This window comes from Poecile atricapillus, chromosome 4 (genome assembly GCF_030490865.1).
Source record: "Poecile atricapillus isolate bPoeAtr1 chromosome 4, bPoeAtr1.hap1, whole genome shotgun sequence".
Classification (NCBI taxonomy): domain Eukaryota; kingdom Metazoa; phylum Chordata; class Aves; order Passeriformes; family Paridae; genus Poecile; species Poecile atricapillus.
Genome location: NC_081252.1, coordinates 35560260 through 35573765, shown reverse-complemented (window position 1 = coordinate 35573765; position 13506 = coordinate 35560260). Strand labels below are relative to the sequence as shown.

Here is a 13506-nt window from a genome sequence, read left to right as displayed (position 1 = left end):
CACTAGAACACTTCATTATTTCATAAGCTAACAGAAAGCACATAAGTGACCTTGCTTGGTGTCACAGCCCTACCTTAATGACCTTTGCACAGGAGCTAAGTCAAACGAGTGCATGCATGGCCTCCAGCTGAGCAACTGCATTTGCCTGGTGGGACGGTAGCAGTATTTGTTAGGCTTAAGCTACAGCTGGAGTTCTTGGGCTGGGGCAGCCTGGCTTCTCTGTCTCAGCTGACAGCTGTAAGGACAGCACTGGCTCCTTGGATAGCAGTAGCGAGGCTGGGCTCTTTGTTCAGCTTTCGGTACAATAGCTGTTGCTATGCAGTTTTGTTGCACCACTTAGTGTGGGACTGAACTACTGTGTGCTGATGGCTACTTCTCTTTCCCTATGGTTTTCTGATATCTTGAGTCTGATGAAACTGAGAATAATAGGCACTGGTGTACTCAATCCTCTATTTGTCCAGAACTTCCTTTTTCCCCCCAAATACGGAAGAAGCTCTTCCTTTAAGTACCATCTTTTATGGCTGGTTTAGTGCAAATAGATGAATGACATGATAGCTCCACTGGTCACACTTGTTTTGCTTTAGTGGCCTCTGCAGGATCATAAAAGGTGTCCTAGTTTTTTCTGTGTTATACCCTGTGCTATCAGCCTGCTCTTGCTATCCCACCAACAATTATGCAATATGAATCACCAATTTCAGGACAAAGAATAAAAAAATAACACTGCTTTATGCATTCAGAGTGCTCTAACATACTTCTACATAGTGCTGTACCTCTCAAAGGGGTATGAGAGGCATATTTCCAGTGTTCTGTTGGGTAGAGAAGTTCATGTACAAGCAATAACGCAGTCCATAGTCTAGAGAGCAACTAATGCACATTTCATGCATTCCTTAATACTGACATCCATATGAGCACAGGACAGAACATTGCAATGATGTGCATAGGGAAGAAAGAAAAATAAATGGTCAAACTTCTCTCTGCTCTCTGCTTCTGTTCCTTATATTTTCCCTAAAAACTGAAACTCACAAAATTGTGTTCTGAGCTGGTCCCTCTCATTTTCCACAATAAATTAGCTTGTCTTGCTAATACATGGACAACTAAACTCTTCTTGCAAATGTGGCAGAGGTGGGATGCAGTGCGTTACAGTGAACAATGGTGAGTTTGAGAAAGGGCTGTAACTACCTCATGAAAGATTTTCTGGTTTTAATGTTGATCTTCTGGGCATGTTTGAAAATATTTTCTTTTGGGGAAGTTAGAGAAAGTGCTGTAGCTATAAGTCACAAGATGAGAGTAATGTTTGCAAGAGCAAAATGTGGTTCCTAACCACGTGAAGTTCAGAAGCATGCAGTTTATTTTCAAAGTGATGTGGGGTGTGGAAATCTAAGATGATGCCTGTGTTGAATACCGAACAATACCGAGTGGCGCATGAAGCAGTTTGAGTACCTTGACGTGGTCTAGTCTCAGCAGCCTGGGGCTTCATCTGTGTTAGCTTATTCAACTTAGCGAAGACATTTTTAGAAATGTTCTGATGTTCAAAAATGTGTATAAATTACTAGGAAGATGGTTTCAGCATGAGTTTAGAAAAATCTTTCCCATAGAATTTTGAAGATTGCCTCTGGATAGTTAAGTAGATATATAGATCTAAAATAGCAGATAAAAATAAAATGAAGGCAATCAGCTCTGCGTGAGATTCAGTGCAGTGCAGCTGCAGCAACAGAAAAGCAGTACCCCTCTGTGTTAATATGTAAAGCTGACTAGGAAAGAAGCACATACAGAACACACTGGACTTTTTCTGAAATGTGCTTCACCTTCCCTGTGTGTCTCTTCACTGTTGAGGTAACTTCAGCCCCATCCTAATGAGGTTTGATTCAGAAAAGCTCCACTGATTTTATTTGGGTCATACCAATTCATGAAACTGTGCATCAGACCCCTTATCTGCTTTAATTCAGCATCTTCATGTTTTTCCTGCAAGTGTCAAAAATTTGAGTCACAGTTCTTTACTGAAGCTGCTGTTTCATTTTCCTGTAATCCAATTTATATTACAGAGTTGAAAGATTTTTTTTTTTGGATCATCTTTTCTGCTCCCATTTCCTTTGAAATGCAAACATTTCCTGTATTTAACCTTAGTCTTTTAAAAATGTTTTTGTATCTTAATGGAAACTGGCATGAAATTATTCATAGTTTTCAAGTATTTATATTACCATTGTTTATCATGTCCTTTTTGGGTAGACAGGAGATGTTTGTTTTCTTAGAAAAATGTTTATATATTTGATTTGTGGAAGAATTCATGAATAGTTACATAAGTTGTTACTGGAGATATAAAAATAATAGGTCAGATTTGGTCCTGAGGAAAGCTGTCTTTTTTTTTTTTTTGAGAATTTCCAATGCTTAGATAGACTTTCTCCACCTTTCTTGGAAGAGAAAAAGCTACCCATATCTGACCTAACTTGAGTAAAGTCATGTACAATGTAGGTGGTAGAACCAGAGTGAGAGATCTGGAAAAATGGGTAGGATTTCCCAAATAAGTTATCTAACTATTTATTCAGGCACCTCAGTAGAGGAGAAGCCTTATTTTCAGGAGTGTTCAGCTCAATTTTTCAGCGGAGGAGAGTATGGAGCATGGTGCTGGTAAAAGTAATCCAGATCATAAGGAAAGAATGATTGATGTTCCTAATGGAAGGACACATTCTGTGTTTCTTAGGAACACTGGGCAACTGGGAAGGAAGTAAAAGAGGTGGTGGGTTGTTGGGCTGGCTTGGCTTTGGAAGGACTGCCTTGGTTGTGCAAGCCAAGGCAGAGAGAAGATCAGGTGCATTCTGCTTTGGAAAGGAGTTGGCTTTTCTCTTGGGCTGGATTGCATGTGGGGCTGGTCTGTCATGCTTGTTTGCTGAATGGGAGATAGAACTTTGCACAGGTTTCAGTGCTAGGTACAGGCAAAGATCATTTCTTACCTGTTGTTTTACAACAGTCTGCATCCTTTGAGCAAGTTGCTTTTTGATTCAGCTGTGTGGAGACTGCTTTTCACAGTCCTGGCTGCTTAGAAGTGGAGCACTGACATTGGCAGCTTTTACCTCACTGTTGGAACTGATACCTGTTTTCCATGGGTTATTTTCTGTCTGGTTTGCCTCTGAAGAAGGTGGCCTGGACCTCTTGCCTTCATGTGTTTCTAAAAGCTTTTTTGCACATCTGTCTCTGTCACCATGGGCACATGGAAGACAAAGAGACAATTTAGGCTGCACTTAACTATGCAATGAATTGTGCAGTAGTGTAGACTAAGTTCATTGAACTTCAAGATTAATATGAATAATTTTTAAAGCTTGATATGTGTTCCAACACTTTTAAGTAAGCAGCAGTTAAGCTTTGCAGTTAAAGGGTTCATCTTCTCTGTACCAAGACATATTTTGATTTTCTGTCTACATACCCTAAAATATGGAGTATTTCTTTGTTTTAATGTGTACAAACAATGATCAGTCATGGGTCCTTGGCAGTTTAAGCAGCAGTAGCATTGCATCAGGAATAAAAGGAGGGTTTCCTAATAAGATAGATATGTCTGTTCCTTGATGCTATGTGAAGTATATTTATCAGTTCTTGTACTGGAAAAGCTCATTTTAAATTCTTTGATGAGGTTTATTCTCACAGTGAAGCTGAACAATAGAATTCACCAAAGAGAAGTCCTCTGTCTTAGTTTCGTGGAAGAGAAGAATATTCTTTACACAGAAGAACTAAAGAATTTGGCTAAAATATCTGCTATACAAAACAGATCTCATATCTAGGTAAAATCCCCCAAACTTGTCAAGTTGTTTATTCATGCTAAGCTCACACTCTCTAGTATTCTCGTATATCCTTTCAGAGATGTGGAGTCATACATTGTCGGTTTAATATACTAAAAATTGGAAAATAAATCCACCTAGATTATAGGATTTATGGTGTCTCTATGTCCATTATATTGATATAAATTTCCAGCTCTTGAAAATCAGCAGTTCATTGGAATCAGAGGGAAATTATATTGTTGATTCGCAGTGGCATCGTCGACTTTTAACCTACCTAGGAACTTCCGTATACTGAAGGAATTTATGCCTATGCTTCCATTCCTGTGGTGGCTGGTTATGGATGTGGATAAGACCACGTTAACCAAAGAATGTCAAGATATTAGTCCCTGGCAGGTTCTCCTGCCAGATCTGTAAAATAGTATAATTACTAATTCTTAGGCAATGTCTAAAGAAAAATAAAATAAAACTGACAGTATTGCACTACAATAATGATATTTTTTTTCTTTTTTCAGAGGGTCAAGCCTGTCCTGTTATTCTCTGGGATTCCTCACTGAGTCCAACAGATAATAGTACCCATTCTTCAGTGCGGTTAACGTGGGGACAATATCAGCAACTATTGAAGAAAAAATGCTGGCAGAATGGTAAAGTTCCCAAAGCTGAGTGGGGCTGCACTGGAATTCATCATCATGAATGGTCCAAGATGGCACTCTTTGATTTTCTGTTGCAGGTAAAATGTTTGCTGAACACAACTATTTGCCTCATAAGTCATGGGAGCAAACATAGGATTTTTAGAAGTAATTTTGGTGTATTTCATATTTTTAAATGGGGAAGATAGATATTTATAAAGTTTGAAATTATTTCTGGTTATGTCTTATGATTAAGATATCCAAAATGCAGCTTATAATCAGACAGGAAACCTAACCGAATTGATTTTTAAAGAGGAAGTGAAGGCTTTTGCCTTGATTTATTTCACCTTGAGGCAGGCATGCTGTTTCTCCTTCACTCCTTGTTTCTCCAAATAGAGATCTTGACTGTGTTTACAACTGTAAATCTCTGTTTACTCTGTGGTCCTTCCTGCACCTCCCCAGCCCCAAGAGGTGACTGAAGTGGTTTTGGTGAGCTGCAATCTGGAGCAAGGTAACAGTTGTACTAGATAATTTTTCCTTTTTATAAAAACACAAACCTAGAGAGTGACTTAGTAAACAAGGAGAAGAGCAGCAACTGATGAATGATAAATCTGCTGTTCTATTATCCAGAAGGAGTGGTTGGTTAAAATAAGATACAATAGGATTGAACTTTGCATGACAGGAGACAAATTACTCTTGTACTAACAGCTGGTATATCAGAGTGATTTATATCTCCTATTGCCTACCAGACCAGAACATGCATTCCAGAAAGTGAGTGAAAGTGACTCTCACAGTTCTTAAAGACTACAATTTTATCTGCATTCTCTCAAAGTTTATCAGCAGCAGAATATGGAAACTTGAAAACAAAAAAAAAATGCCAAGAAAGGGTTTTGTATTAAAAAAAGAAAAATCTGTGCTTCCTGAGTTATTCAGAAGCAAAAAATAATGTGAAATGTATTCTCTATTAAGCATAAGTCCCTCAGAAGAGGTTTGACATCTCTAATAGATCTTCCTAATCTCTGGTTTCAAATGCTCTAAAGAGTATATCAGCAGGATATAAAATACTTGTAGTTGACCTTTACTTGCCTCCTGCAAAGAACTCAAGCAAAATGGATTCTTTAATTTTGGGGGTTTGGACCTCTTATGTACATAAATGTATGACAGAAAATTCTGCTAAACTACATGCATCAATTCCAGACTGTTCCATCATTATGTCTAGCACTGAAATGGTGCAATACATTATGAAGAGGTTGTCTGTAAGAGCAAGATCTCCTTGTCTATTTAATGCATGTAGAGAAGTGCAAAGGAATGGGGTCTATACATCAAAGGAGTCTATCTAGAAGGACTCTGCTTTATTTTTTTACCTTTGGATGAATTGACTAAGAGATCCCAGGAGAGAGAACACTGGAAGCAAGAGGGGCTCTACAGCCTTCAGATAATGAATGCTGTTCATGAAAAGAGAAAGAGGAAGAGATGTCTGTTCCTTTCCTCAGGATTTTGATATTTGGAAACAAAACACAGTCAGCAATACAACTAGAAATAGAACTACATATAAAAAACCCCAAACAAAATCAAAGCAATCCCAATTATCAGACTTTCATTTGATTAAAGAGGTGACCTTTTCATTCAACATGCAACAAAGTTCTGCATCAGGTGGGGTCCTAATGGTTCATTTTGCTGGGGTGCTACAGAAAGAAAATTGTAATTTTCGAAGGCTTATGCGAACAGTGATGCTTTTATGCTTAAAGCAGTTTGAAGAGTCGACAGTAAACAACGAAGGACAGAAAGAATGATTGAGCTTTGATGAGCTACTCATTAAGTCTTATATGCACCAGACCACGCTTCCACTCTCTAAACACCTATTTGCAGGAGCAGGTCTGCTCTTTGGGAAGATGAGCTGGAGCCAAAGGCAGCTCTAGGACAGGCAGGCCAGCAGGAAGGATGGTGAAAGCCACAGGCCCCATTTGTAGCCCTGTGAGCGTCAGGCACAGACAAGGCAGTTCCAAGACTGACAAGCAGGAACCTCAATCAGCACCCCAGGAACAAGCAGCACAAAACACCCCAGGAACAAACAGCACTAAACACCCCCACAAACCCCTTTCTCTAAAGGACTCAGAGGAGGGCTGAGCTGCCTGAGCTTAATGAGGGCTCCTGTGCCCATCAGCAAAGGTGGAGCATGTGGATGTCCAAGGTGAGACTTCTATGGGCAATCCAGGAGTATTTGCGTGCTCAGGGCTGTAGCAATGTTAAATATTTTACTCTTATCTACTCTCAAGAGGTAGAAACACTTTCAAGGAGTGATTTATCCTTCCTGTATTAGGTGTATTATCCTAAAATGGCATCCATTGCGCTGGATGTGCCTTGTTCTTGTCATTCTTTATGAGAGGGAACAGAAACGACCAAGTCAAAAGAGATGACTAACATTTACACCACCAGAGTTAGGCCAGATTTATGTATTCTTTCCATCTAAGTGCTGTGTGATGAATATTCAAGGGTTTGCATGGGAAAAAGTACTCTAGACCCTCATGTCATAAAAGTATATACCACAGGGAGGTTGCTCTGTGATTATAAATACACTGTTCTTACATTTTATAACTTTTGTGCCCCTCACTGGTCTTTTTAGTTATTTTGCATATTTTAGCCTAATAGATCCCACCAAATGAAAATCCTCTGTGTGTGTCAGACTGTGCTATTTCTATTGTTCTCCAGCAGAGCAAATGTAAAAAAAACCCCAAAACCAGACCACTTCTGACAAAGGAAAGAGACTTGTATTCACCAGTCTGTTATTCCAGTTACACAGTGGTATTGTTCTATTATTTTCAAAGGATTTCTACTGGTATTACAGATCATGGCTATAAAATGGATAAAATACAGTCTGAGAAACTGCTTTTAACAGTACCTGAGGTATGAGGACCAGATCTTTTCTGCTGTTTTACTGTCTTTAATTACACTTGTCCTGAGCTTGCTTTGTTGTCTACTGGGTTAGAGAGCAATGTCTTACAGTGACACTTTGCCCCAAGTAATTTGGTATTGTTTTCACTTGGCACTCTACTGTACTTTGTTTTAGATCTATAATCGACTAGACAGAAACTGTTGTGGATTCAAACCTCTCAAGGAGGATTCCTGCATGCAGCAAGGACTAAAGCTGAAATGCAACGATCAGGATGCTGTTAACCTGACACACATTGTTCAGAGAAGGCATGACCAAAGGCATTTGGCCTTTATAGACAATAAAGGTTTCTTTGACAGAAATGAGGACAATCTTGACTTCAAAATACTACAAGGAATCAATGAGTAAGTTTTAAATTATTAATTTTGTAAAAAGTTTGATAATTTCTTTCCAGTTTGAGTATGAGACACTAAACTACTGGAATATATATCATTGGCCCAAGACATTGGCAGGATGTATCTAAAAACGTATGAGTAATCCCACAGCTGTAAATGATACAATTAACATACATATGATTAGGAATGCATGGACTTCCTTTGCTGAATCACAGCCTATATTTGTACAATTGATTGCTAAACCACAACATAAATACTGCAATTCAGAGTAATGGCAAAAACTGAAGAACTTCTTTGTGCTTTTCCAGATTCCCTGCATCTGCAGTTTCAGTTCTGAGGAGCCAGCATTTACGTGAGAAGTTGCTCCAGTCTTTGTTCCTTGACAAAATATACTGGGAGAGCCAAGGAGGCAGAAAAGGAATTGAAAAGCTCATTGATGTAATAGAAAGGAGGTCCAAAATTCTTCTTACTTATATAAATGCACATGGAGCCAAAGTATTGCCCATGAATGAATGAAACAGTCTTGTTTCCATCTGAAAAAAGTCTTTAAAATTTTTTTTATGGGACAGAAACTGATGGTAAAATTGATTTAATTCATAGCATTATTTTTTTCCCAAACTTTCAAACTTACTTTTAAATAAGAAATCTTACATGGTTTAAAAGCAGAATTTAAATGTTATCTGCAGCTCAACACACTTTAGTCTCTTCTATGTCACAAGTGAAATGAAAAATAACTGAATGACAATATGCAGTAATATGTAGGTACCATGAACACTCTTTCTGTTAAATTAGCAATAGGATTTTCAGTTCATTAGGCTGGATTGCTCTTACTTTCCTCATCGAAGTCAGTAGATTATTTTATTGCAAGTTTAAATGGGAAAAGATATGTGTAAGCACTTGATACATTGATGACACTTGCTGAAACATATATAGTACAGGAATTTTTTCTTTTATTAGGTATACTAAAATGCCAAAATTTCCAAGGGCTTATTTTATTTTATTTTATTTTGATCTTCTGAAATCTGAGAACTAAATTCAGCTCTTTTAAATGCAGGAGTGTTTGTGCTGGACATGAGGGCATTTTAAAAGCAGAGTGAGGAGAACATGGCTTTAATAATAATAATTATTTTGACAAATACAGTTTTTACTTGTCCAGTATGGATTAAAATTCATCATGAGTCACTCATTGAAATATGCATTTTTCAGTGCAAGTTCTGATGTGTGGATAGATGATCTGATATTTTCTGTCTATTGATTAACTGGGTATTTTTTTAAAAAAATAGCTTTTGCTCTGTGGGAATATGTTGCTAAATAAGTACATGTTTTTGTTTTTGCAAAATTCTTGACAGTATTTTCTGAGAATATTATCAAACGTCAGACCTCCTAACAAGAGTGTTAAACCCAGCAGAAGAAATATTTATTCTGTGTGCTCAGCTCTAGCCAGCAATACAAGCTAGGGTTTCCATTAAGATTGACCATTGTGGGGTGATGATTGTTACTGAGAACTTGTCCCGAATGTTCCCACAGGTATGTTTGTTAGGGAATGTTGGATAAGCACTTCATATTTTTACCCTTGAAATGCTCCAGAAAGAAAATATCATACAGCCTATCATCACATACACCTTCAACCTGTTTGTTTAGAAAAACTCTTACCATATTTTTAGAGAAATATCATCTTTTTGCCATGAGGTAATGGTAGAAGTCAGATACTTTTATAGCTACTCTTATTTTATGTATCATAAAAGTATATAGGGTGTGAAAGAATTTTGAAAGTCCTTGTGTGATGTTATTAATGACAAACTAAAATGTCTCATGTCACTGTTAATGTGGATGGGTGAGTTTAATGTTTTAAATAACTACAATTCTACTGCAGCTAAAATCAGTTTTCTTTCTTAGTATCAGAAAACCCATTAACAATAATTGCATTACTAGAAGAAACAGATCTCATTATGAGCAGAGTTAAAAAGACTTAGTAAAATTTTAAGACCTTAGCCAGCTAAATAATATTTTATTTAATTTTGTCAGCAAAGTACAGATCAATTTGTTAAAACTTCCTAGAACTTAACTTTTACCTCAAGAGGATGTGTTGTAGAGTGTCTTGGACATTTTAACACCAAGGTAGAATTTTACGGGATTTTCAATTTATCCATTTTTTAAAAGTGTTGTAACTTATTAGCCAGATAATTTTCATCACAGAAACAAAAATATTACTTTGGCTTGCACTGTGAACAGAGTCTAGAGAAAGAAATAATCCTCAGGATACATTTCACATGGAATTCCTCTTGCAGTGGATTTCCCTCTATGATGGCCAGCACGATCAGTTTGTCTCATTTTTTAGCCTATGTCACATGTTTCTTCCCACTAGATACCTGTTGAAATGGATTATCCCTCACTGCTGGGAGTGAGAGTAAAGCATGACTCTCAGCTGCACTGAGCTTAGGAGAGCGCCCAGCAGAGTTGTGAATGTAGGTGATTATGACAAGGTCCCATGAGAACTCCTATCTTTAGATTGAACATCCTGATGCTGAGTCACCACCTCACTTTGCCCAGTTGTAGTTTTTTTCCAGGATTGACTCATTGCCAAAAAAGAAGAGGAAATCTGTTATCTTTCCAGGCTGGATCATTTATTTTTTATGGTGATAACTTGGTGCATTCTTCTCCATTTCTTCTGAACATGGACTAGTGTTTCCTTGAGCATGATATATGCTTTTTCATTTACCTGGCAGTTCAGTGCCAGCTCTTAAAGCAGCAATGTAATTGTCTATGAAATTGCCCTGAAGCTGACCTGAACCAGAGCCTCTCAGTAGTCCTGGATTCAAGAGACCTGAGTAGCCACAATGCTGTGCAGTCCTTAAAAATCTGACCAAGTATAAAAAGCAGAACTGTAAAAACCAAAATTTCTGGAGACTCTCAAGGGGCAAAGAAATACTCCCTATGCTGTGTTAGCATGCCATATTTCATGTACAAACACTATTGCAGTCTTCAGGCAGGCCAGGAGACTCTTTGTGAAATTGGATAGTGAGATGGGATTGCAGATTGCTTGTAGTTCTCTCATATTGATAACAAACTCCAGAAAGTGCTTTTTCCCTATGGTATTTGTCCTGCTGCTGTGGAGCTTGGTACATAATCCAGAATTGTTAATAATGCAAATTATAATTGCAATAGCTCTTATGAATGCATACTAGCCAAGTTCTAGCATATTTTTAAATGCAGATAAAGAATTCTGTATTTTTTTGAGTGCATTTGCATAAATGCAATAGTAAAAAATACAAAGGGAGCACTTTATGTTTGCTTATTCTCTGCTACTACCTTTAAGATATCTGCTTCAGAAATGGGGGTAAAGTGTATTGGGAAGTTGGTTCACATCCTTTGGAAGTAGCGTGACTTTGGACTGACAGGAACTGCACTGTAGCTAAATATATAATTAATATTTTCACTGAGAGGAAAAATCCTGAAGAAGCCTTATTCAAGCTATGATTATTGATAGAAAGCCAAGAAGCTGTGCTTTAGTCCTCTTTGCTGGGCTGTCTTCCATTTCTGGGCATATGGAATCAGACAAAGATTTGGGTTGCACATTGCATGGAAGAGTATAACCAACAGCAACAGTGAAAACCCTGTGGGTGGGAAAAAGTGATTATGTCATTCTTGAATCTGCCTGAAAGCCAGAACCACATGAAATGGAATTACTAAGAAAGTCAAGGGTTTATTCTCAAAAGAGTTTGAGATTTCATAACACTGGAAGACAGAGCTTAAAATAAGTAGCACAGGCACAGATGCCTTAAAATTCCTTGGGAGCTTGCCAGCAAGTTAATAGTCTTAAATGTTTCAGAAGCTGAGGACATGAAAACTGTGGAGCACTGTGAGAGCAGTTTCCTTCTTTTCTTGTGCAGTATTCTATAATGCAACATATTAAAATAAATAAATAAAAATATTAATTCCATGGTTTCAAACTTACAAATGTAGATTCAGGGTACATCAAGGGACAAGGTTCCTGCAGCAAACCTGGGAACACTTTCATGCATGTGTGTGTACGAAGACACAAAAATACATGTATATGTGTTTATACTTTGGCCTGTTTCTATAAAACATTCAATTTGGCTAATAAAGAGTGAGCTGTTTATATAATTTGCTGTTTACATGTAGAATTTTATTTGTGAGCCTAAGTCAAATTTAGGGTACACAATTTGAAGTTTAAATAAAACATTATAATAGATGAAACTTTTGTTCTCAAAGGATTAACTCTTCTTATGCTAACACATTTACATAATCTTAGGAGTTTCTTACTGACAATTGTAGAGAAAAACAGCAATATGTTTGTATCTGTGCTAAACTTCCAAACTGGCATCAATTCAGATGTTTTTTAAAGTTTTATACTAGATATTGAATTTACATTTTATTTTGGAATTTGTGGATTTTAAAAGTCTGTTTGTTCTTTAATTAGTAATATGAGTAATGACTCATTTAAATCTCTGCTGCTATTGTCATGTAGTATGTAGGAATATACAAAATAAATAAATATCAAATTTTCAGTTCGGATCTCTAAGTTGCAATAAAAAACCCTAATACATATTATTGTAATATGTGAATCATTAGTTGCTGTTTAGAAAGAACTATGGCCTTGAAGCTCTTCTTCACAGAAACAATCCAAAACAGATCACTGGAATCTTTCTGTAGAAATATTTTCTAGCTATTTACTCATGAGACTTGCAACTCTTTCTCACTAAGCTGATTCAGTGTAGCTGTGAATCTTCTGGCTACTGAAGAATTGGTATTTACTACCTTCTTTAGCTATTCTGACCATACCTACTTACACAAACATTGAGCAGAAAAGGCCATGCCCATTTATAATGCTAGAACAGAAGTATTGGTCAATGACTCATAAACTTTTGAACATGCCATGAGCAAACAAAGGAATAGCAGAGACACACTGGGCTCCATGTGGAATAGAGACTCACACAGAGTTAAAGTAACAAGAGACACAAATATGCTAAAACATTTTACTGCCTGCTTTAGGCTGAATTCTATCAGATACATTTGTGTGAACTAATTTCAATTTCACTGCATTATCCCATATCCAGATAAAAAAATTTAAGTCAGGTTAATCTGTATTCTCAGAAGTTGGAGAACTGAACCCTCAGGTCAAAGGGAGACCTTAGGAGAGTGACATATTAATAAGGAGATTTTCCTGAAATACAGCATGAATATAGATCTTAGAATGTAAGTTCTCTAAACAATATCCATGAGGTCAATAAGGATTTACAAGTGCTCTTTGAAGACTTTCAGCCTGTTCCCCCTGTACTTCTGTGTGTCAGGACATTCAAAGAGGATTAGACAAATTCAAGGACATCAAGTTTATATATAGACTTTGTAAGAATTAGGTAAGCTTTTATCTTGTGACATTTCTAGTGCAACAATTGAAAGGGGCCACAGGTAACACCCCACTGTGGTCAGCTCCCAGTCTGAGATGTACTGTCGGGCTGGGTGGCACTCAGCAGGGAATTCTACATATTTTTGTATTTGAAGGTTATTCAGCCAGATGCAGTGTTGTAAGCTCTTCAGGCTTCCCCTTATTTATGAGAATATATAGAATAATATTTATCTGCAAGTATGGGGATGCTTGGGGTGTTGTGAGTCTGCTTTGTCTTTGATGAAAGAAGAGAATGAAAACAGATGGCAACCTTCTAATGCCTAAGGATAGTTTTCCTAAAGCAGTTCCATGGATTTTGTTCTTTGGGAAAAAAAAAAACCAAACAAAAAACCCAACAACAACAAAAAACCAAAAATGCAGAAACAATTTTTCCTTACTGTGCTACATTGTCCTTTCTATA

At 37.2% G+C, this 13506-nt stretch overlaps 1 protein-coding gene across 1 annotated transcript in view; it reads left to right on the top strand.

Annotated features, from left to right (window-relative positions):
• GASK1B (golgi associated kinase 1B) overlaps positions 1-13506 on the top strand; it is an 18098-nt gene extending 4592 nt beyond the window's left edge. Inside the window, exons 3-5 of the mRNA XM_058838347.1 lie at positions 4280-4494; positions 7461-7687; positions 7987-13506. Of these exons, the coding sequence (XP_058694330.1) occupies positions 4280-4494; positions 7461-7687; positions 7987-8194 (650 nt within the window). The 3' untranslated portion in view covers positions 8195-13506. The remainder of the gene's footprint in view (positions 1-4279; positions 4495-7460; positions 7688-7986) is intronic.